Source organism: Olea europaea, chromosome 3 (genome assembly GCF_002742605.1).
Source record: "Olea europaea var. sylvestris chromosome 3, O_europaea_v1, whole genome shotgun sequence".
Lineage (NCBI taxonomy): Eukaryota > Viridiplantae > Streptophyta > Magnoliopsida > Lamiales > Oleaceae > Olea > Olea europaea.
This window is the reverse complement of record NC_036239.1, coordinates 11,410,492-11,435,314: the sequence shown is the minus strand read 5'-3', so window position 1 is coordinate 11,435,314 and position 24,823 is coordinate 11,410,492. Positions and strand designations below refer to the sequence as shown.

General features: G+C 36.1%; 2 protein-coding genes across 9 annotated transcripts; both read left to right on the top strand.

Annotated features, from left to right (window-relative positions):
• The first annotated feature begins 8,915 nt into the window (after positions 1 to 8,915).
• On the top strand, positions 8,916 to 13,326 carry LOC111386138. The gene is made up of 2 exons (XM_023010591.1): positions 8,916 to 9,247; positions 13,008 to 13,326. Exons 1-2 carry the CDS (start codon positions 8,951 to 8,953, stop codon positions 13,137 to 13,139), a joined length of 429 nt encoding a protein of 142 aa, XP_022866359.1. The 5' UTR covers positions 8,916 to 8,950; the 3' UTR covers positions 13,140 to 13,326.
• Positions 13,327 to 15,546: 2,220 nt separating this feature from the next.
• LOC111386099 (protein SCAR3-like) lies at positions 15,547 to 23,144 on the top strand. Of its 8 annotated transcripts, none has more exons than XM_023010538.1 (9): positions 15,547 to 15,917; positions 17,411 to 17,574; positions 17,767 to 17,890; positions 17,964 to 18,081; positions 19,035 to 19,102; positions 19,271 to 21,860; positions 21,970 to 22,080; positions 22,622 to 22,729; positions 22,837 to 23,144. In XM_023010538.1, exons 1-9 carry the CDS (start codon positions 15,763 to 15,765, stop codon positions 22,885 to 22,887), a joined length of 3,489 nt encoding a protein of 1,162 aa, XP_022866306.1. In that variant the 5' UTR covers positions 15,547 to 15,762; the 3' UTR covers positions 22,888 to 23,144. The 8 variants fall into 8 exon arrangements, with proteins under 8 accessions (XP_022866306.1, XP_022866329.1, XP_022866314.1 ...); XM_023010561.1 differs by having other exon boundaries at positions 17,964 to 18,096; positions 22,671 to 22,724; XM_023010546.1 differs by having other exon boundaries at positions 17,964 to 18,096; positions 22,671 to 22,729.
• The last annotated feature ends 1,679 nt before the right edge of the window (positions 23,145 to 24,823 follow it).

Below are 24,823 nucleotides of genomic sequence, written 5' to 3'. Positions count from 1 at the left end.
CAACTAAAGTCCAGGTTTCATTCTTAAAGAGTGAGTTCATTTCATCTTCCATCGCGGCAATCCACTTAGGGGATTCCTTGGAAGATATAACCTCTTCATAAGAGGTAGGTTCTAGTTCGAACAGATCAGTTTCAGACTGATCAGATGTAAAATTAGCATGTTGATACCTGGAAGGAGGTCTTATTTCCCTCCTTTCTCTATCCCTAGCAAGTTGGTAGCCCTGCAGGTCATGTGCAGGCTCCAGATGTTGTTCATCTTCAATTATTTCAACATTAGAATCATTTCGGGGTACTACCTGATGTGGCTCCACCTCAAACTGAGCCTGGTCATCAGAATTGTGGTTATCAGAATTAATTTTTGTGATAATAAAATCATCCTTTCCTAACTTCTCACTAGATTTGTCACTAAGACAAGGAAAATTATATTCATTAAAGATAACAGATCTGCTTATTATCACTCTATAACCCCTCACATCTCTTAACCACGATCTATAGCCTTTAACCCCTTCTCCATATCCTAAGAACACACCCTCCATCGATCTAGGGTCCAATTTTGACTCAATATGATGTGCATAAGCTGCACATCCAAAAGTCCTTAGGTGAGAATAATCTGGCATTGAACCAGACCAAATTTGTTCGAAAATTCTGTTATTCAGAGAACTGAAAGGACATCTATTGATAAGATAACAGGCTGTCTTTATAGCCTCGCCCCAGAAGACTTTTGGGAGGCCAAAACTGATTAACATACATCTGGTCCTCTCAAGAATTGTCCTATTAAGCCTCTCGACAACCCCATTTTGTTGTGGGGTATAGCTCACAGTTTTATGTCTCATTATCCCTTATTTACTGCAATATTGATCAAATTCGATATTGCAAAATTCAAGCCCATTGTCAGTTCTCAAAATTTTTATCTTTTTACTAGTCTGATTTTCAATCAATAAATTCCATTCTTTGAAAATTGTAAAAGTATCAGACTTAGACTTTAATAAGAAAATTCATGTTTTTCTTGAATAGTCATCAGTGATAAGAAGATAATATTTGTTTCCAGATACTGTTGGCACTGGGGCAGGTCCCCATAAGTCAGAATGTATGTACTCAAGAATATCTTGAGACTTATGTAGCCCTACCTTAAATGGCTGTCTAACTTGTTTTCCCATTATACAATGTTCACAAAAGGTTAATTTTTGAACACTGTCTTTTCCAAAAGCCCCTTGATATGATAGAGTTTTAAAGCCTTTTTCACTTAGATGGCCAAGTCTCTTGTGCCATAATTCTGATTTATCTGTATGTGTGACAAGATTCACACGATTATTAGGTGAAATTATTTCAACACCTATTGTATAAATTCCATTAAGCTTTAATGAACTGACAATAAGTTCTTGATTTCTAATTATATTGGTAGAGCCATTCTTTATTTCTATTTGATAATTTTCATCATCAAGAACAGCTAGGGATATGAGGTTTCTTTTAAGGGCGGGAACATATCTTGTATGTTTTAGCAACATGTGATGACCATTTTGAAGTTTTAGCAACACATTTCCAATACCTTTAACTTTACATGTCTCATTATTTTCAAGTTTTACTGACCCTTTATCAAGTTCAGAGTAGTTAGTCAGGTAGCCTATATTAGGTGTCATATGAAAAGAACATCCAGAGTCTAAGACCGAGTCTTGATCATAATTTTCTATTATTGACACATAGGCTACTCCAGTATTGGCTCCTACCTCTCTATAGTTAGGAGCATTCGATGAGGCATTTTCAGTATTGGAATCTTTCTTTTGGTCATGGGCCTTCTTAAAACAATTCTTAATGAAGTGCCCAATTTTTCCACAATAAAAGCACTTCTTATTATTTGCCTTTCCTTTAAGTGGCTTCTTGTCTTTTCCTTTGGTGTTACTCCATTTCTTTTTGACAAAGATTTTATCCTTGTTGTAATTTGAGTAACTATAGTTGCTCACACCTTTAGCAAGTGTTCTTTGCTTAGGTGACACACCCTCCACATTATACACCTCTCCGTGTTCAGATTTAAATTCCAGTTCTCTGTTCAAGAGAGAACTGTGAATTATTTCAACAGTAAGGTCACTCCTACCATACTCCAGAGTATTTCTTATATCTTTGTCCTTTTCTTCTAAGGCATTAAGTAGGCCAACTACCTTTTGCTCATCTGATATTTTCTCACCACAGTTTATCAAGTCTTGAGTTATCCTATTAAATCTATCCATATTATCTTCTATATCAAGATTAGGATCAAACTTAAAACTGAAAAATTGCCTCCAAAGAAAACATTTATTTGGTAAGTTTTTAGTGAGGTACTGTTTCTCTAAGGCTATCCACAATTCTACAGCAATTTTGGTCTCACCTACTTTCCTAATCACAGTATCAGTTAAGTGTAGAAACATAGTGCTCTAGGCCAGTTCATCTTGTTTTATTTTTCTATTCTCAGACAAGCCTTCTGGCCAAGATTCATCAATTGCCTTAGCACATTTTAACTGTAACATAAGAGCCTTAATTTTCTGGCGCTAGAGACTAAAGTCTCCTTTGCCATCCCACATTTGGACATCTACCTTAAAAGTCATGATGTGCAATAGTGTGAGCAATGTGTATGTACAGATATGTACTAACAAGTAGCATGTCACAGTAATGTAATAGAGGTCAATTATTTGAGAGATCACAGTATTTATATGCAAGGATAATATTCAAAAAATTGTCAAGCACATAATGGAGTACAAAACAGATTACTCTTACACTCAGTAATCTACCAGAAAAATTAATGTGGTACATATACCTCCAAGGAAGACTGTCTTTGACAATCAGTATCAGCCCTTTCCCTGTACGATCAAATTTGAGTATCAGTGAATCAAATATATATCCAATGATATATATATATATATATATATATACAAAAGAAGAAAGAAAATAAAATTATTTCAGAAGTATCTCTTCACAGTAACCGGATTCAGAGAAGAAAAAATTATAAGATTTCTTGAATCGAAAAACCCTAGTCCCCTTAGATTCTAGGGTTCTCTCAAGGACCCCTAGACAAAGGTGGATTTAGGGAAGATTCAAAATAGAAACCCTAATCTCCTTTAAGAAAAAGTTCGGTTACGAAAACTGTTTTAAAAAAAAATGTGGAAGTTGAAATTGATACTCAGAACCACCAAAGGAAATCGAACAGTGTTACAAGAACCCCTTTAAAATTTTTAAAGGATCGAAGACAGGTAATGGTAGATCGTCAAAAAATCTGAGTGTTCGAACCCGAGCCCAAAAAACGCAGAAACTCAAAACGCAACACAAATCAGATTTTCCTAAAACGCTCTGATACCACTGTTGTGTTTAGAAAAATTCATTCGTGCAGAATCACATCAAAAACCGAACACAAGAAAGCAAAAATAAAATGAGAGAACACGAGATTTTTCGGCCCAAAGGCCCCGAGGTTCGGTGACCAAATCTAACGCCTACATCCCCATTGAGCATCCATCAGGAATAAGCTCCAATCCACTATGAACAGCCCAAAAATATGCAAAACAATCTCAAGAACACACAGTTACAAAACTTCTCAAAACCGGATGATCTTCTCACAGCAATATTGAACTCACACAAGAGTTCATCTAAATTCCTATTTCTCTCAACCAAAATCACACAAGATCTAAAGAGAGGACGAATCAAAAATGAGAAGACGAAAGAGACTCAGAAGAGAAAAATCTCGAAGCTGCTGGGGTTAAAAACTCTAACCCTAATCGCCCCTTGACTTTCCTTTTATATGAAAGTGACAATTTATTGTCATCCAACGGTCCACTTCTTGCCACTTGTCTCGAATCCGGAAGAGTTTTTATTTCATAACAAAAAATGCATTTTTGTTTTGCACTTATAATGAATCGGCTCCAGCTCTGGAAGTTTCTTCACAATGGATCATCAATTGCCCACCAAGTTTGGGCCACACTTCATAGTCCATTTAAATCAGCTGGGCCATACACAAAATCCAGCAAATCAATTCTTACACATATAATGGATTTGAAGGCCAATTTGCAGCTGAGCAATATGAAATAAAAAAAGAATATGATGTACCAGCTACCATCAGGATCAATCAATGGTTGGTTGCCACTCCACGAGCTGGACTAAGGGTGAGGCAACCAACCACGAGATAGAATAACATAAAGTAAGGAGAAGAATCCTTCATGAGCTACTTCACATGTTTTAAAGTTGAAATGATTGTTGATGAAGTTATACCAAATGAAGAGATGAGAGATGCTTTGTGGAATGGCATGTTGGAGAAGACTATCGCTTGGCAAAAGGCCATCAAAACGTATCCACATATTTTTACCAGTTAATAGATCTAATACGCAATGAGTTCCAAGTAGATGGTATACTCATGAATCGAAGGAGGCAGAAACAAAAAAGGCACCAGGGATAATTCAGGAAATAAGAATCTACGTTCGCATCTTGATGGCCTAGATAGCAATATCATCGCTTGGATGGGCCCAAGGACAAAAGGAGTACATTCTCCCCAGTACCCTTTCAAGGCACAAGCAAAGCATACCTACCCCTTAGAGGACGGAAGATGAACTTCTACAAAGTCTATCGCATTAAAAAACATACTCCAAAATATCTAAAGAATCCGTATTAAAAAATTATGGATCTAAGGTAATCTTGAAAACTGCATCTATTTCAATTATATTTGATAATAATGCAGGGTCATCGCCCTAGGGCACCATGGCGGAATATGTCATATTATTTTGCTAAAATAAAAAGGATTTGGTTTTCAGGGAAAAACAAATCATCCTAGTAATAAAGCTGGGAAATGAGATAGAATAATCGAAGGAAAGAAACATATGCTTGAAAAACCTTATTTAGAAAAGCAAGTATTCGATGCCGTAAAAGGTAAGGTGAAAAACATACCTACCAGTAAGGATAACTTCACAAGTACTCAGGGAAGTATAAGCGACAAAATGATCGAAAATGGCTAGACCTTACAACAAGGTCGCAAGAATGAATACTGTCGATAAAGGGTGAGCCTCTTTTTGCCAATTGCAAAGTTAAATTTAGGTGAGGCCTATCCCTCCAAATGAAACTATGAAATCGAAAACGAGGCCTGTCTCTCCAAATGAAACTATGACATTGAAGACGTGGCCTGTCCCACCAAATGAAATTCTGAAATCAAAAGACGAGGTTTGTTCAGTCAAAGAAATACGAGGACTGATTGTGACCCTAGGGAAACTTATCATTATGAGTAAGACCATTTCTACATACTTCTATAATTAATACCATGACAAATTGTAATCGTGCGCGAAATATTAATGGAGTGAGAAGCCATGGCAAAGGGCAGGATAATAATCCTTCGTCCTTTATTTTGTTACTAAAGAACAGTTAATAAAATGTCATATTTCACGAATTATATTGCTGATAAACCATTGTTGTAAATGCATTTTACGCGAAGCTGAGTCTAAATGTGAAATGAAATATCAAATGCGTAAAGTAGTACGAGCCTAAATAGGTCGCCAAATAAGCAAGTTTGTGCAAAAGAGTAATAAAATTTTACTAACAAATTTTTATAAAGAGGTTTTTTTTTTTTTTTTTTTTTTTTTTTACAGAAAGGGAATGAAGTTTGTATCAGTAGACGATGAGATAAAAAATAAGCTATCCTTCCATATTAACCAAGGGCTAAAGGTATCGCGAAAGCCGGATCATCTTGGTTAACTTTAACTTTGACCCCTGAGGACATTGTCACTTCTAAAGGAGTGGGAGTAGAAGCATCAAATGGCTCAATAATAGCCACAATTCCACTTTAAGAGATAGCTTGGAAATTAGTAGATTGAGGATGATCGACAGAAATTGATATAGAGTATTCAGAGCCCCAAAGGCGTGGATGAACCTCAGAAGATAGGGTATCATTGACATCATCTTCATGAGCCTCCAAAAAGTCTGTATTTCACTCAGGATGAAAACTTCTAATAATGTCAAGCATTCTATTTTCCCTTCCTGCACAGCATCCTCAATCAGTCGTGCTTTACGCGCAGTTGTCATAGAGAGTTGGATTCTGCAATAGATAATCTTGTCTCATTATTCTCCAATTTATTACGAAGAGAAACTTTCATTTCTGACATCATCGAATTCCTTAAAAGCAGCATCTCGAGACTCAGTTGATTAAAATTCCCTCTAAAACCATGAAACATCTCGTTCAGTCCTAGGGACATAAGTTGCATGATCTTCCTTAGTTAAGTCCAGATACGAAGAGATCTTTTTGGTTTCAGTAACGAAGAAAACCTCACTTGCAGTAAAAGCTTCTGCACCTTTACTCTTTTTTTTTTTTTTATATTCAACTCACTCGCCTTTGGCCTTCCTTAGTTTCTTTTGAAGAGTATCACACATTTTCTTTAAAGAACTAAACTTTTTATTCAGACCACAGTCTACAAAATGCAGGCCTCGTAATTCGACTGTTGCTCTTCCAAAAGCTTTTCCCAAGATTGATTAAGAATATAAGAATTTACAGTCTAAAGAACAAAAGAAAGGAGCACTGGTAAAACCTCGCATCCAATTCATCATTGCGGCAATGGATGAATAAAGACTCAAAACTTGGGGTAATACCCCTATGAAAATAGGAGACTTTGAGATCCACACTTGACTCAAACTCACATGTGGTTTTTCCTTTTCCTTTGATATCCCTAATCTGCCCCGCAAAATTGGAGGTACAGATTCCATATAAAAGGATTCCAAAGCCCCAAAAGCAAAAACTTTCGATAGAGGTTGCTTCGTCAAAACCTCAACTATACGGAAAGGAATAATTTTGGAACTTCTTGACTCTCCACGAACCGATTTCTTAGGAGAGAAAGGTGAGGACTTTTTCTGATGTTTGAGGACTGTCAAAGAAATGGTACCCAAGTCAATTCGTACTGTAAAAGAAACAGAAAAATCAAATATTGTCCAAAAAGTACGTGATCTTTGAAACAAAGAAGTTAACACATAAATTTACCTATAGTAGTCTGAATATCAATGTCTTAAAATTTTGGAATGGAGGGGTGTGATGGTCCCCTTAGCTTTGGGAGCCTCAGAGCTCCAATTAAGAATGAGTGCTACTAACGTAGGAAGCTCGTTAAGGGCTCGACCATGATGGAAAGTCGATTGTTTATCTGAGATGAACTCCGGACGATTGATGCGAGACCTTTGTTTTGATGCGACATTTGAATTAGACGGATAGATTTCATTGAAGCTCAATTCATTGGATTCATCTTTTCAAATTTTGGATTGTCAATTTTAGAGAGTGAGACAGTTTCAAGGCAACAAATTTTGATTGAGAACCTATTTTGATGTTAAAAGACCATAAATGGATCGCCTTGGAGACTAGATATTACTGGTTGGTGGCTAATGGCAAAGGTGTTATCGCCTTGGTTTTGGTCGTGAGTGAGGGGTTTTTGGTAGCGATGGTGTCGTTTTGTGGTGGCATGAGGCCAAACAGATGGGTGGGATGTGATGGAGGGATGGAGGTGTATCCAGTGGTGGTTCCAGAGGTCTAGGCGGTGGTAGGGTGGAGTTTGAGATGGTTGAAGGTGGCGGTTCCATTGATTCGCCAATGTTTGGGTCTATATTTTTTCAGCAAATAGGGAAATTGTTGGAATATGTCGTTACTCATTGTTTTGTAGTGGTTGAGGAGGTAGATGAAGGGAGGGGGACGAAGGGAGAGAGAGAGATTTATTTTATTTTGAATTTTTTAAATAATTTATTTGGGAGTCATTTGCACTTTTTAAAAAGGTTTGGAAGTATGGTAGCAATTAGTTCTTTATTTTTCTTTTTGTTTTATTTAAATAGGAGGATATTTTTATTGAGAAATTGGATAAAAATTAAGGAAAATGATGTTTTTCATAATGAAACGTGAAAATAAGGATAAAAATACAAAAATTTGAAATGTATAGATGTTTTGCTACTAAAAACCAAACGTAGGAATGTTTTGTGCAAAGAAAACATGAGGAAAAATAGTGAATCATAATTTTTTATTACAAAATCAAGCTAATGATGAAATATTCATAGAAATATTGGACTTTACGTTAAATAAAAATAAATTCAACACTCTTTACTTTTAATTATTCTTGAAGATGCTCTCATTATGATAAATCTTTATGTATATAATAAAAGAGATGAAAGAGCATTGTTGAAAATCCTTTAACATGCTTAAATATTAAGGGCCCGTTTGATTGGCCCTTTTCCCCTGGAAAGTGGAATTCAAATTCCATTTTCCACCATTTTTGATTGCAAGAAATTTTCATGGAATTTGTTTCCCAACTTTCCTTCACATATGTACCATTTCCATGGTTTTGTGGAAAATCAATTTGGTGAGAATTGGTTTTCTAGCTGTCTTTTTTCTTTTAAATTTTTTTGGATAATTGGAACAATTTTTATTTTCCATTGTAACAAATTTTGTCTCTTTAATTGAAAATTTTTATAAAAAATAAAGTCAAAAAAATACTAAAATATAGAAAATTTCAACTTTTTCAGGTGGAAAATTATACCAATCAAACATGTTAAATGACAATTCTCAAGAAAACAAGTTCTAGACAATTCAATCCCCTGAAATTCGTATTCTTTCCACCCAAATTCCATCTTTACAATAAAAAAAAAATATTTGTGTTAGATAATTTCTCACTTGCTTGTTTTTATTAAAAATTCATGATTCGAGTCTTTTTTCCTATAAAAAATATAGTGTCCGTTTGGAGAATGTGTGGTTAAAAAAGAAAAAAATTAAATTTATTTGTAATATTATTTTATTAAAAAAAGGGTGATTGATAAGAGAGGGGAAAATCATAATTTAATGGGGAAACCTAAAGAGGGCTTACTTTATTTGCTTAAAAAAAAATAAATAATAATAATAAATAAATAAATAAATAAATAAATAAATAAAATTGAAATCTTTTAACGATATAACTGCCCAGCTGAGGATTTGAGGAGCAGGTCACTTTCTAACGATGAGTATGGCTTCGTACCGCCCGGTCTCGTGTTCCACACGACTCCATTTCACTCACAATTACGACACAACGCGGCTACCACTGACCTTATCGCTCAACGTCCATTCCACTGCCCAAAATCTCAAAGGTCGTTACCGGAATACTAGCAGCAGAAGAAGAATTTCGGTGGTTCCACGGGCGGGACCCAGCACCAGCAGCTACATCTTCGCCTTTGTCTTGCCCATCTCTCTCTTGGCCGTCACCGTCGTCACTTCTATGAGAATTGTTGACAAGCTCGACCAGAAGTTCCTGGAAGAGGTAAGCAAATTCTTACATATTCTTGATGTTCGCGTTTATGTGTAATAGATAGAATTATTAATGGGTTTTCATTGGTTTTTCGAGATGCTTGTTTGTTTACTTGTAATCACGCTGAAGGATTGTTCATGGGTTTCTTTCACTCTCTTTTATGTTAGGTTTTTTTGAGGCTGTCATATTTTGGTTCCTGTTAGAACTTTTGGTGTTAGTTATAATTGTGCAACGTTAACAGGGGCGGACCCAGACGACTTGGCTTAAGGGGGCAAAAATAAAATTTACAGGTATCTTCTAATAAAAAAAATTAAGGGAAAAAAAAAAAAAAAAGCTAAGCAATAATTTTTTTTTCCCCAAAATCTAGGGGGTCAATTGCCCCTATAAACCCCCCCCCCCAGGTCTGCCCCTGAACGTTAAGGCCATATCTGGAAATTTTAAATTTTTGCATAACAAATGGTAATTTTATGATAACATGTATTTACTAGTGTAAAAATGCCGCATCTTTCTTTTCTTGCGAGATTATAATTCGTTCGTGTCATGAAAGCGGGACAAGAGAAGTGGTGAGATGGCCTTAGTGCATTGAAATGATGAGAAAGATAATGCTCGAATAGACGATATCAGGAGGTTGTGCTAGTAGTAGAGTAGGATACAAAATTGTGATGCTATTGATTCAAGGACAGGTGGGCAGAGCCGTATTTGACGGCTGCTCATATGGGGAAAGATAATGCTTGAAGGGATAATATCGGGAGGTTGTGCAAGTAGAAGAGTAGGATAAACAATTACGACACTATTGGCACAAGGAGAGGGGTAGATCCACAATTAGTGGCTGCTTACATCGGTAGCTGTTAATAGCAAAAAATGAACTCAACTTATGTGTACAGACTTCTGACAGTATATAGTTTACTCACACTGGATGGAAGTCAAGGTCTTGTGTCACTGGTCTATTTTTCACCCATTTGATGCCTCAAAGTCTTCGTTCCCAAAGTCCAACCTTTCTCTCCTATTAAGAAATAATAAGTCATGGGTCACGGGTTTCTCTAGATAAGGAGGGGAAGTTCTCTTTCAACACACATCTCCATTCATTCTAGTAACATTACCCTTCCTTTACTGTCATGTTTTCTTGGATTAACTGAATATGTGATGATAGATTCTTTGGCTCGGTTTAAATGTATCTTTGAATCTTATTGATGACCAATTGCAAGTTTGAGGCCATGAAGGTTATTAGCATGAATACTCAATGTGTCACCATGTTGCACCTGGTGCCAACATACTTTCTGATCCGCATTACTCACATTTGTCGTGATTCCCACTCCCACATCATTTCGTTTCTTTGTCGGTGATCTTGAGTAGATTATTTCCCACGTTTTCCCTCAACACATGGTTCATTCCATGAATATTTGGTGGTAAGGGAGAAACTATCCTTGTGGTCATCAAGTTAGTGCCGTTTAGTAGGATCACATGTAAATCCAATTCTTTCTTGAAGTACCATCAAACTATGATCATACTACACGGTTTGTTTCACGTTGGCATCTTGCCAATACTTGCCTTCTATTTGACCTCTTTGCATGAAGGCAGCAAGGCTAGAACCCATAGCAGCCAATGCAGACAAGTTGACACACAAGGCTCTTGGTATGCTTGTTACAATAGCTTATTTGGCCTATAGCAAGATGATATCCCATGGAGCATAGTGGTTCCTATTATGTAGCTTTTGCCCAAAATCAATGCCTAATGTCTGCCGCGGTTCCAATGCTGCATGCAAATACAAACTTGCATGGGGAACTCTAGAGGTTCTTTGAGATCCCAAAAGTCTACCGTAAGGGACCCCTTACCCCAGGATTCTAAGATTGTTGCTTGCTTAGTTCAAAAGGATCCAAAGGCTACCCTGTAGTATGATGGGGAATGACTGATACTTGTAAACATGCCTTCCCTAAAATAGCAAACCAAGATCTCATCCTCAGTGTCAGCTCTTCAAAATCTCAACTCCACCAGATTGTCAACAAGTGAATATTTCCCTCACAATAATTTGAAATTATGAAAATGCTACTGCATCACACCTCAAGCAATAATTTCTCAAGTAAATGAACTTCAAAGATCCAGAACTTAGTAAGAAATTTCTCAATATCTCTTGAAATTCACAATTAGCAGTTCCCAGAAACTCCTATTGTAAGTATGACCTCACAGAAACACTTTATGCATGACTTCAATAATCTTGCTGAAGTCTCCTTGCACGTTTATCATGGGGCCAATGCTTACCCAGACACTGTCCACAATGTGCTAACGTCATGAAGGCTTGAGAAGTTTCAACTTCCCTAAATAAAATAGTCTATTGGCACCGTTTTTACAGTTCTCCTTTTAGATGTGCATCAAAAATAAAACTCTGTACCCCTGCATGAGGATCTTAACTTGAGGCTTCCTATTTGAGTTTGAACTTATGTCATTTTCACTTCGATGAAGAGATCCCACATGTCAGCCTAGCATGCTATTGCTGTGGGTCAACTCTAATAGAAGCCTAAACTTCTTGATTGCTAATGCAAGGCCATGTCACAACGTAACTAAGATGTCCTTTATTAGAACTTTGAAACTCAAGCCTGAGGCCAAATTCAAATATTTACTGATAACTTCGCTAAAGCTCGGATCTCTTAGGTTGTCTCCTTCAATTCTTCAAGGATGCCAAAGCTTGCAACTGATTCGTAAGACAACCTGCTGGCTTGACCTACAAGACTGGTCACAATGAAGTCTTAGGGCTAGAGAGGTGCAAGCTATGGGAAAATTTCAAGGAATATAGACTGTTGTCTCACCCTTTATATTCTCATAGAAAGAGCGAAAAATGTGTGGGCTAGTTGCACTTATCTCAGGAAGCATCTCAGAGCAGTATTGATTAAGGAATGAAGAAGAAAAGTATATGTAAATGGAGAGATGCTATGCTCAAGAAAAAAGTTTTTGTGTATTCATATATTATCCCTGGGCACAGTCAAAAAGTCTTTATTAAAAGATATGAGTGAAATTTTTTTCCTGTAATTATTCATAACTTTTTCCTAAGGAGATAGGATCTGTTAAGAAAAACTCGTATATAATTTCTACATTGCTTGCTTCCAGCCTGTCCATGAGTAACCAAAGACATTTCCTTGAATTAATGGAATGCAGATGCTTGGTAGTTCAATATTACAATTTCTGTTACTAGAAGTGAAAAGTTTTTATCCGTTATATACTATAAGCGAAGCACCTCTTTGGATTCTCAGCATCCTCCAATGTGTAGTAGTGGGGGAAAAAGAAAAACTGAATATGCATGAGGTAGCTGAAATGATTTTTGCAGTCCAACGTGGTTATATGTGACATGCAAATTCTTAAATAAACTAAGTTTATAGTTTCTCAAGTAGTGTCCAAGTATCATTCTAAAATGCTCAAAGTGCTGTCCTGTTTTATCTCTTACATTGTTAATTTTTCAACTGAATTTTAAGTTTTATATATGAATGGTTTTGGAATTTTAGTAATTGCTAGTTGCTAACTCACCAGGCGGTTCTGTTTTATCACTAGCAATATCTGAATTTCAATGGCCATAACTTGATTTGTTAAATATCACTACAAATTGTGATATTTGCTGTTCAATCATTTCTCAAGATCTGGAGCAGTGTTTATCCTTCATCTTTTGTTTCTTTTTTTCCTGAAGAAAAATTGTGTCAGGTATCATTATAGGCTTGTGTGTATTCAAAGTACTTGATTCATGTTTGAAGATAAGATGGTGCATAACTTCAGTTGTGTGATGAACCAGGTTGCAATAAACCAAGCTATACTAGAAGCAAAGGAGGATGAGGATGAAGTTAACATTCCTTTAGAAAATGAACCTGCAGCACCACGCACCCGCAATCGGCCCAAACGAGAAGTTGAGCCATCGTCTAAGTAATTTTTGCTTTTGGTTTGGGAGTTAAAAGAAGAGAGGACAGACATATATGTAAGACAATTGTTGTAATCCCATACCTTCAGAATGCTTGCTATAGCTATTTCTAATACTGTATATATTTCATATTAGAAAAATTAAGAAATAATGCTACGAGTAATTTCCTAAGAAGTATCAGCTTATCTCTTCTTCATCTCATTTTCCAAGTGTCCTCCCTTTTTCTCTCTTAGTCGTGGAAGTGATGAGGACATCCACTTATAGTTGTTTTATTTTATTTGGACTCTTATTTATTTTGTTTATTTTAGTTGGACTATTATTTATGTTAGTGAAATTTTATAATGGGCTTGGCCTTTCTCTTTAGGATTTTGTTTTGATATTTCAACCTAGTTTGTCATGTTATTGAGACAGTTAATAAATAACTAAATTATTTTGGTGGCTTGTGATGAAATTTCTCTCTTTTCTACCTTCTTCTACTTCTTCTATTGACTCTTCCTCTTATACCGTTCTTTCCTTAGTTCCATCTTCTTCATAGATCTATTTTGTTCTTCATTAATTATCCAGTTGGTCCTGCATCAAATTTGATATCAAAGTCAAAACTTGGATAAGCTTAATCTACGATCCAAAATTTCTTCTTGCCTTCTATCCAAAATTTGTTAGAATAGCACAAGTGAAAAGGATTTAGCGTAAGAACAACATTTTTCATTTTTTTCAGTTTTCTTTCTTTGTGGGGAAAAAAAGGTTACTGTTCACGTGTACTATTCACGTTCGAAAATTTTAGTTTAGTCTTTTCATCAGTTTCTAGAAGAAAATTGTTTGTTGTTGCTGCTAGATAAATTGCAGTGCTATTTCTTTCACAAAGTCCAACCCTAACACTCAAACCTACTTACGATCGGCTCACATATAAAACCAGCCCAATTCTCGCTAATCCAAACCCTAGAACAACCCATATATACCCCCAGACACTCCTGACTCCCTAAATCATAACCCACACAGCCCAAACCCACGTAGCCCGATAACTCCAAAACCCATATAATCAATGCCCAATCTTATATTATCACTCAACCCATTTCAACATAGCCATTACCTGGCCCACACCATAACCCTCATCTCCGCCAACACCTAATCACTCGACAATATTAAGCGTCCCCGTGCCTGTACGTCGTCAACCGGACCCATTAGCTACTCCCACCAACGTCCCTCCCCCACGCCGACGACACCACTCTCCAGCACCACCGACATCAGCGGTGCATCTCTCACTCGCCGCTACTAACACCTCTCTGCCACTTCGACAACAGCACACCCGGTCTCCAACTTCATCTCTTTCCAGGCACCGTTGCCGCTCCTACTGTCGCTCCCGCCTCACCCGTCGCCACCGGCAGAACCTCACCATCAATTGGACACAACCCATAACTCCAAACATTTTCCAGTTCGAGCCTCTTTCTTTATGTCTGCTTAAACTGCTGCGACACCACACTTATAATATCCAATACACAATCATCAGCTTGTCATCAGATTTTACTGCTTGCTATGCATTGAATTTGCGGCTGACAATACCGATTAAAATTCTGGAAATGGGACGAGAGAAGCAATTTATTGAACTGATTATTGAAGCCGTCCATATGTGTGAATTGGAACAGGAAAATAGATTGTACCACCACCGGTTGGACTGAGGTCTCATGAGTACGCGCCAACAACTTCAAGCTTCCGTGGGCACCGCCTCTACAATCGGACAATGAGTCCTTGTACGCTATTGAAGCCGTCCATATGTGTGAATTGGAACAGGAAAATAGATTGTACCACCACCGGTTGGACTGAGGTCTCATGAGTACGCGCCAACAACTTCAAGCTTCCGTGGGCACCGCCTCTACAATCGGACAATGAGTCCTTGTACGCTGTTTAATGTAAGTCTATACTACTGTTCATTTTAAAATTGTATCATTTAATTTCTTTTTGTTATTGTTAACTGCTATGAATAATATTTTTAGTATATTTTGATAAATATTATTGTTCCCATAAAGTGTGTGTTTAAAATCAATTCTTGTTTTTCTTTTTTCTCACAATCATGCCCATTGGGTCATCACTATCCACACATAGGTCATCTGATTAGTTAATCGGGCACGACACATCGTTAATTGAGTCGCACTCATTTTGATTCAATTTTTTAACAAGGTCGATAGTGTCAAAATTAGGTTGCATTACTGCCAGCTTTGATCCCTGTATTAGACATAATGGTTAAATTGAATAAAAATTTAAACTATATGATCAGATTGATATAAATTAAAATTAGATGACTAACACGAAAAATACCCAAATGCACTCTCAGGAATGGCTTGCAGAGTTGGCAATGTCTTCTTCCGTTTGCCCAATATATAAAAACAAAACTTCTCTCTCTCTCTCTCTCTCTCTCTACACACACACACACACATATATATATCAACCTCTCTCTATGAATCACTCTCTTGTCATTTAAGGAGCTGAAATTCTCTGCTTTACTCTCTATTGCTTTTAATTAATTCATTCATTGAATTTATTTCCCATTTCATTTATTTAGCGTCTCTCAGAGTTCTTCTTTCTTCTGTGAGCGTAGTGTGTGTGAGAGAAAGGGAGTTTGCATTTGTATGAAGGAACGATGCCTTTGGTTAGAGTGGAAGTCAGGAATGAGTACGGACTTGGAGCACTGGATATGCACGAAAATGCCAATAATGAGGATCCGAAGGCAGTGCTGGATGGAGTTGCTGTTGCCGGCCTCGTCGGAATTTTACGTCAGCTCGGCGATCTCGCTGAGTATGTTCGTTTTTTTCCAAAATTCAATTTTGTTATCGATATATGAAGTTTTTTTTAGTGGTTTGTTGTTTTTTTATTGTGTAGTTTGGTGCTCAATTTGGGAATTTTGTGGTTTGTTCCTTTGTTCATTTATATGAAGTTTTTTTAGTGGTTTGTTGCTTCTTATTTGCATTTTTTTTAATTTGGAAAATTCAGTGTTTTAACTACTTCTGTGTAATTTCCTTTTCAATGTTTGAATGTGTGTTGTTTCTGCTGAAGTCTGTTAAAATTGATTATTGTCCATATTCTATATTTGTCATGTTCCAGTAAAATAATGCAAACTATGAAAAACTTTAGCCACTTAACAACGATATGAAAATTCTTTGAAGACTTAGGTCATGATAAGTGCAGTTTGAGGCAAATACGGTCTGAATTCAGTATCTTTTTATGCATTAGATGAAAATAGTATCGTGTGATGGGCTGTTTTTCTTATGTTGCCATAATCTTATCTGAATTTGAGATATAAAAAAAAAAAGAAAAAAAAAAGAATTAGTTTTTAAATTGTGAACTGGTAAAGTGAACTTACATTTCGTTTATGTTGGTAATGTGTTACACCTCCAGTCTATGTAATGCAGATTTTCTAGATCTTCTGGTGTTGAAATTGCCTTATCTTCAACTACATTTCTACTTGGTGCTGTTGTATGCAAATTGTGAAGTTGAGAGGAACTCTTAATTACGTTTTGTTTGGGAAGAATTTATAAATTAGATCATAAGTAGATAGAAATGAATGGTGGAGTGGATAGTACTTTTGGATCTATTGAAATGTACGGTTAAAAATGAAGTTTGATCATTTATAAATGATTTATAAATTTTTCCAAACGTAGATTTAGTTTTATTGATGTTATTTATCTTGTTATATTTATTAACTGAGGGCAAAGTAGTCACTAGCTTCTTTTTAAGTTTCCATGTTTTTCTTGTTTTAAATAGGGGCTTTTGTTTTCAATGTAAACTTTGTTGTTGAGGAATAGTTATTAAAATATTGGATATGCACCCAATTTTTAATTCTTGCGGAATATGCATTCGTAATTCCGTATTTATCTGCGTCCGTACTATTGTTTAATTGTGACTCTCTGATTAAAAAAAAAATGTCTATAGAAAACGGTTGTTGTTGATTTACCTATAATATATCATTTCACTTATGTGTCCTATGCTTTTTTATATTTGGTTTATTTGTGTTTATTTATAAGTTTCTCTTTGGCGATCAATCTAAGGTCAGGTTATCATAATCAGGCAAAAGCTGTATCTTACTGTATAAAATGCATGTCTGCTCTGAAAGAAAACATAATCACAATTATCCCGCAGAAAAATCCAGACTTACAGAAATAAGATGTGTTCTACAATGCTACTTCTATCAGGATTCTGTTGGCTATGGACAATGGTCTTCACTCTTCAGTAATCAAGATTTTCAAACAATGTTACAATATCAAAACTGAAATAGCATTATTGTCTGATAGATTTGCAGCAGAGGTTTTCCATGAATTACAGGAAGAAGTGATGATCACATCTTCCAGAAGCTGTAAGTTGATGGGTCGTGTACAACAAATTGATAAAGCACTTCCTCCACTTGAGAAGGCTGTACTGGGCCAGAGGAGCCACTTACACCTTGCTTATACAGCTGGTATGGTTAATTGCCTTGCTTTGACATTTACACACCAACAACCTTTCTCCATTCCTAGTTCCAGTACAGTGATTGTAGAAATTACATTACCAGACAAAACTTTGTCTGGACCTTCAAATTAAGAGTTGTTACCCTTGATGCAATATTATTCTTCCGACTTATCAACTTCCTTATGATAAAAGTTGATTGCAGGTTGCAATTGGCATGCTTGTATCCGGTGTGGAAAAAATCATTTTGTGTATGGTGATACGCCTCAATTTATTATGGATTCTTACGAAGACTGTCGCAGTCCTCCACGTTTGCAATTGCTTGATAAGTATGGCCAAGTCTTCAAGTATATATCCGGATTCTTTTTGTTGACTACCATTAAAAGTCTGAGCTTTTTATAGGTTTGACCCTGGTGGTCCTGGTTCTTGCTTGAGAAGGTATTCAGATCCTACTTTCTTTAAGAGAGCATCAGCAGGTTATGGTGAGGCATGTAGTAAGAAAATTCGGAAAGATAAGAAGGTACGCCGGACTGAGGTATTGCATCTAAAACCAATGCAGAAACTTAAACTTACTGCGAAACTTGTTACAAGAGCAAGAGATCTCTATGTGCTGGATAACTCTTAAAGGCACTAGTTAAATCATCTTTCCTTTCCATGCATCAAGCTGTTCTAGAGAGGCCTGAACTGCATTTGCAAAAGGGCAGTGGAGTAACAATAGCCATGAAATCATTTTGGGTCAAATCATCTGGAAAGTGTGAAACTGCATAAAAGATATATTTGCATTCATGCAGTTATGAAATAGATTAAAAGATATTTTTGTAGTGTTAAGGAAAAAATCTTTTATTTTTGTCTCCTTGATATTTAATGAAGAGTAAATGGAAGAAAAGTATGCGTGAATGTGGGGTTTCATCAAATATAAAGATCTAGCCAAGTGATTATATACTCTTTTTCTTTTTTCTTTTTTTTTTTCAAGAAGTGCATAAATAACATTATTTCTTTAGTTCTCATTTATAGGTGCTACAAGAAGTATTTCAAATTCTCTAGGAACCTACTTGTCAGGTTGTTTTCTTAGTGAGATGGACAGCTTTACAGCTGATTGCTGCTAGATCATTTTTCCATTTCAGAAATGATAATACTCTGTGATTACTGAGCGTAATCAGATGAAGTTTTGATTCATCCCTTTATGTTAACCTGAATTGCTTCTCATGCTTGGTCCTTTTTCCTGTTAATGAATTTGGCTCTTGAATTTCTCTGATTATTGGTAAGCCTTTTAAAACAAAGCAATTTTTGGATTAGTTTGTTAATAATCTGACTGTGCCAAAAGAAACTATAGAAAAACATCCAAAAGATTACACTGTAATGTTCATCCTCATTGTGCTAACATGTGTCGTGAGATTTTTCTTTCTTTTTTTTTTCCCCTCCCTACGTAGCCTCTCACTTTAAAGTACTAATACATGCCAAAATATTGAGCAGAGAAGGAGCTCATGGCTCATGAATGGAAAAGTATCACAAGATGCGTCAATTCCCAATCACACTGGCAGGTACTTGCCTTTTGTTTAAATTCTGAAGCAAAAACAGGAAAAGAGATAAATGAACTAGGAAATAGGTGGTGTAAATATGGGACTAGTCTATGACTTGGATAGTTTAATATGAAAACTTCTGATGTTAGGTTGACAAGGATTAAGTTTGTGAATGTTTGAACATTTCAGAATGCAGTTCACAAAACTGAATGTTGATGAACAAGTTTCTGCTTCTCAAACAGTGACCACATATGATGAGACATTTGGGTCAGATTTTGTGGAGCAATCAAATATAGATTCAAGAAATAAATTAGGCTTCGTGGAATGTGTTGTTAGTCCAAGTTACTTAAAAAAACCCGATGAGCAAGAATGTAAAGAATTGTCTTCACCATCAAACGGGCAACGCAGTGCTTCCCCAGATTGCAGTTTTCTAGAGAAAAAAGGTTCAGATGTACATCATGATAGTCCCAATAATTTATCACTTGAACAAATTGGTTGTCCTTCATCTTCTGTTACTTGGGATGAAAAGGAAGAAATGCTGGAGCCCGTAGTAGAGCATGATCTATATGGAAACTTAGGATCGTTTCCCCCAAATTTTGAACTAGAAATGCACATGTTTACAGAATCATCTTCTTCATCAAAGAGGCAACTCAGAGATTCCCCAGGTTTTAATTTTTTTAAGGAAAAAGATTCAGGTGCATATGATGATACACAGAATAATTTATCAATAGAGCAAACTGGACATTCTTCATCTTCAGTTGCTTGGGATGAAAAGGAAGAGATACTGGAACCTACCACAGATTATGATCATGATGGAAATTTAGGATTATTTTCCCCAAATTTTGAGCCAGAAATTCAAGGTTATAAACCTGATAATTTTGAAAATGTTGACCAAATGGATGTTCATCCTTGTAACGAAACTGTGACAGTGCTGGACTCTGGTGAAAACCAGCTTGATGACATTGAAAGTGAAACAGACCATTTCATGGATGCTCTTCATACCATTGAGTCTGAGTCTGAAACGGATAAAGACTGCGCAACGAAGCATGAAGTACAGCATTACTCTAAATTGGAGGACAAAGCAGTAGTTGACATATCATGTGGGTTTAGGACACATCATTCTGAATTTCGTTCATCAAATTTTGAATCTGACATTTTGGCCAACAGTTCTCTTGTAAATGGTATTGACGGACGTGATCCCATTTCGGGTAGTGATGGTTGCGATCCCATTTCAATGTCTCCCAATAATGCTTCTTCATCTTACTGTTTTACTGACCGAGAAGCAGCAAAAGATAAATTCAACCCGGTCTCCTTCGAGCACAATACTCATTTACAGTCAACTCAAAAGGGTAGTGAGTTATTGAATCCAGGCGGTCTGCAAGGTGTTGATTCTCATGAAAAGGATAATGTTGATGTTGGGGTAAAAGTAGAATACGTCTTGGGCAAAGTATCATCGTCAGACTTGGTCGAGGATATGTCAAGGATGCCAATTACTAGTAGGACAACAAGCAGTCCCAAGTCTCAAGTACCAGCACCAGAAACTTCCAGCATTGCTTCAGTAATGTTCTGGACAAATGGTGGCTTGTTAGGACTTGAGCCATCAAAGCCTCCTGATTGCAGTGTCCTAAATGCTATCCCTAAGGGTCCCATGAATGGCGAAGACGGAAAAGTTAGTACTTTTAGTCAGAGCAGCCTTCTCAGTAGTGGTAAAGATGCAGCTAAACCTGATCAAATCGGGAATTCTGAGAAGATGGAACAAGGTATGGATGTGGATTGCTCTACTTCATGCCAAGGTTACCGAGAAGATGGGCTCTCACTTAGGAAGGAAGCTTGGAAATATTCACCTATGGATTTAAGTGTCAAACTTGAAAAATCTAGTGATTCAACTCATCCAAATTATGTTAATATTCCAGCTGTCAAATTGGACGTCCAAAGGGCCAAAGACCACCAGGAGAGTAACAGAAGTTCATCTCGGATCTTTGAACTTGGCGACAGACTCACCAATGGATCTAACAAAAGACTCTCACTTGAGGTGTACAAAAACCATGGTCCGATCAACAACGTGAATGCCAAAGTTTTCAAGCAGAACAATAATATAAGTGTTGCACATCAAACATCGTCTAAAGATTTGTTTGGAGCTGGATCTCCTTTTATGTCGCCTTCTTCATCACCACCTCTTGAGCACATGAAGATATTTTTCCATCCAATTCAGGACTTTGAGACATCCAAGCTGAAATTGAAATTTCCAGATGGCAATGGTAATCCTGAAAACAGCAGAGATATTTTTCCTTCATTTCAGTTGGTCCCAGAGGCATCCATTGCATGGCACAATGTTGCTTCAGACTCGGATGATCAGACATTCTATAGATCATCACCTTCTGTATCAGATGGTTGTCATAGCAATCAATCGGAGTCAGATTCTGAGCAGTGGGAATCAAATGATTGTCCCAGTAACAAGGACCATGATGTATATGATGCATTACGTAGAATCTCATTGACAGATTGCGTTTCAACAATTATGGAAAACGAGAGGACAAATCATGGAGAGATCTATGACAGCAGTGGACTTCAATCTCGCCATTCATTCAATCTTCCTAGTTTGGACACTCTAAATCACTCATTTACGGATGATTGGCCCAATGCGATGTCTGAAGGCCCTAAGGCCCCTAACTATGCAGTTAACCTTGTACTTTCAGCATCTACAATTTCTCAGCTACCTAAGCCAGATCCCCTTGAGCAAAATCAAATTACGGCAAGCACAGAGTTGCAAAAAAACAAGGTATGGTATCACAAATTTCCTATTTTGAGTTATGCTTTTGTCTTAATTCATTAAAGCTGCATGCCTGTACCACATACACAAAAGTTCTAATAGTTTATACTATTTATAGGTTTGGCAATCAGACTTGCAGAAGAAGAACAGACGAAAAGAAACTAATCAGGCTGAATGCATTAAGAGCATGGATGAACAGGAGGATTTTCTGCACCAGATTAGAACAAAAGTGAGTCACCATTGACTGATCACTGACACGAGTTATATATATATTTTGTTGGGCAAGTACACTAGAAATCAACCAATTAATATAGAACTTCTTAAATACTAGTACTAGATAGAGATAATCTAGAATGTTGTAGTTGCATTCTTGCTTTGCTAGTTGTCCATGTAGTTTTCCTTAGTAATGTACTATATTTTGTCATAAATAAGGATTTTTCTACCATTTCCATCAATTATTTTGTACATAAAGCAAAACATTATCCTAAGAAACTCTCAGGGTGCACAAACTTCTTATGCTATGTGGTTTTGTTTCCATTAAGTTCTGATTCTCATTCTAAATTCTTCTACATCTACTACCTTTGTTTCCATTTATCGACCTTGTAGTCCGGTGTACGTAGCATAAATTTAGCTATAATCATAAGCATATAACTGACATAACTACAAGGAAGAACTGGTGCCTTGATCCCATAAATAGTAACTGCATTATTTACTTACAATTTTCTTTGAAGCTTTGACCTGTGCTTCTGCGTTTATTGTATGATTTCCAGTCATCCAATCTAAGACCTACCGTGTCGACAAAATCAACTATGTCATCAGGGCCCCCTGCCAATGTCAACGTCACTGCAATACTGGAAAAGGCAAATGCAATCCGTAAGGTCCATTTCTCTCACCCTCCAACCACAACTGAAAAAAGAAACAACATTTATGCACTAGTTACCTTTGCTCTTAAAACTGCTCACCTTGTCATTTGTCGATTATTCAGGCTGTTGGAAGTGATGATGGAGACGATGATGATAATTGGAGTGACAATTAGATATTCTCTGGGCTTGTTATGTTAGCAGTGCATTAAAAACCAAATTTTGACCGTGAATTTGAGAAGGGCATAATTGAAGTTCCTAGATGTAACGCTAATTTGCAGTTATTTCTTAATAACTTAATGAGATATCATCTCTTTCAGTAGCTGTAATTCATGTCTTTGCTATGCTTACAATGCTTGTGATGAATCCTTTTCTGCTATCTGTAAGATCCATACATTCGATGAAATTCAATAATTTCTTATCATATTATTTATTAAGGCGTGTTATGTACATAAATGTGGCCCTTGCACTAGATTTTTGTCAGGTTGTGACATTTATACATATAGAGAAATAAATGATCTAACAAGAATAGGTTAGAATAATACTGCAGTGTTAACATTAGACAGGCAATTTTAATAATTTATATCTTGATTGATAAGCCACCCAAGAAAGCAACTATCCATTTAGCTTTTCCAACACATCCTACCGTCCATCAAATGATTGATATAACTTGAAGGAAAGTAATCTCTTTCACAGTTGTGAAACGACATCAGTAGAAAATGCTAAAAGACACGAGATTTTAGAGATGGTCTCATTAGGTATTTAACAATTAGAAATTCTCTCTTTTCACCAAGTAACTCTAGAAGAAGTAATTTCATAAATTCTCTTTTTCAGGAAACAAACTCTCACGTAAGTTATTGCAAAATTTCTAGCAATTATGTATCGAACAAAGTAATGGGAAAACGCCTAAGAGACTCTACAGTCCCCTAAACAATAAAGTGCACATATTTCCAATTAAAGAATGATCAGTGTTTGTTGTCGAGATTATGAGCTTGATCGACAGTGATTATGAGAATTGATTTTTTAACCGTTAGAAAGAAAAGTGGATCCCATCTGTGAGTAAAGAAGTAAAAAATGACTATTGAAATAATGAAATAACGGTTAAAAAAATGATTTTTTGGAGTGAAAATTGCTACCAAACATGCACTATAAATGGGAAAAAAAAGTTGGAAATGAGGCCAACTTTTAAATTAATCTAATGAAGATATATTTATTAAAGTAATCCCATTATACAATTATATATTTAATTGTTTTCAACTAAAAACACACGAAAGACACTTGTATATGAGATGAGAAAAGTAACAACAAAAACGTCAATTTCAAATTCGTATAGATTATTTCAAAAGGAAAAAGCGTTATCTATAAGAAATATCATTACCATAATAAGCATTTGGCTTTGAATAATAATTCACTTTTTTTGGGTCTTCTTTTATATAATATGGATATGGAGAAGTACCTTATCCGATTTTTAAGTTTTTCTAACTATACTCAACAGTTGACCCCTAAAATTCACATAATATAATCAAATTGGATTGGACAGAGATCTTTATACGCTATCGTTTTAGGACAAGTTTCAAACATGGAACTCTTTTAACATATAAAAGTGGTTTCTTGAATTTATAAAAATACTTTCTTTTTTTTTTTTTTCCAAATTGTGTTGTGTCTTATTGCAAGTCTTTCATCAAAGTACAAAGTATATTTAAAATCAATGTTGTATAACTAGACTGGATTGACTAGTTTGATCGAAAAAAATTCAAAATTCAGTCCGATTATATCCACAAAATGAAAATTTAATAACATCCAAAGGAGTCTTAGAGTCAGTTTGGCATGGCTTATGAAAAGCCAAAAAGGGCTTTTGAGGTTCAAAAGTTGTTTTTGGACTCGTTTGACTAATTTTGCTAAAATGTTTTTGGTGGTTAGAAGAGTTTTTAGAGGAAGTTGGTTCAATGCGACTTCCTCTAAAAGCACTTTCGAAATAAAAAATGCTTTTAAATATTAGTTTTCAAACAAAAATTAAAATAGCTTTCTTCAAAAATTCTTCTGCAAGAAGTAAAAGTAAAAACAAAAATCATGCCAAACGAGCCCTTCATATTTAGCCAGTTCCACATTGTT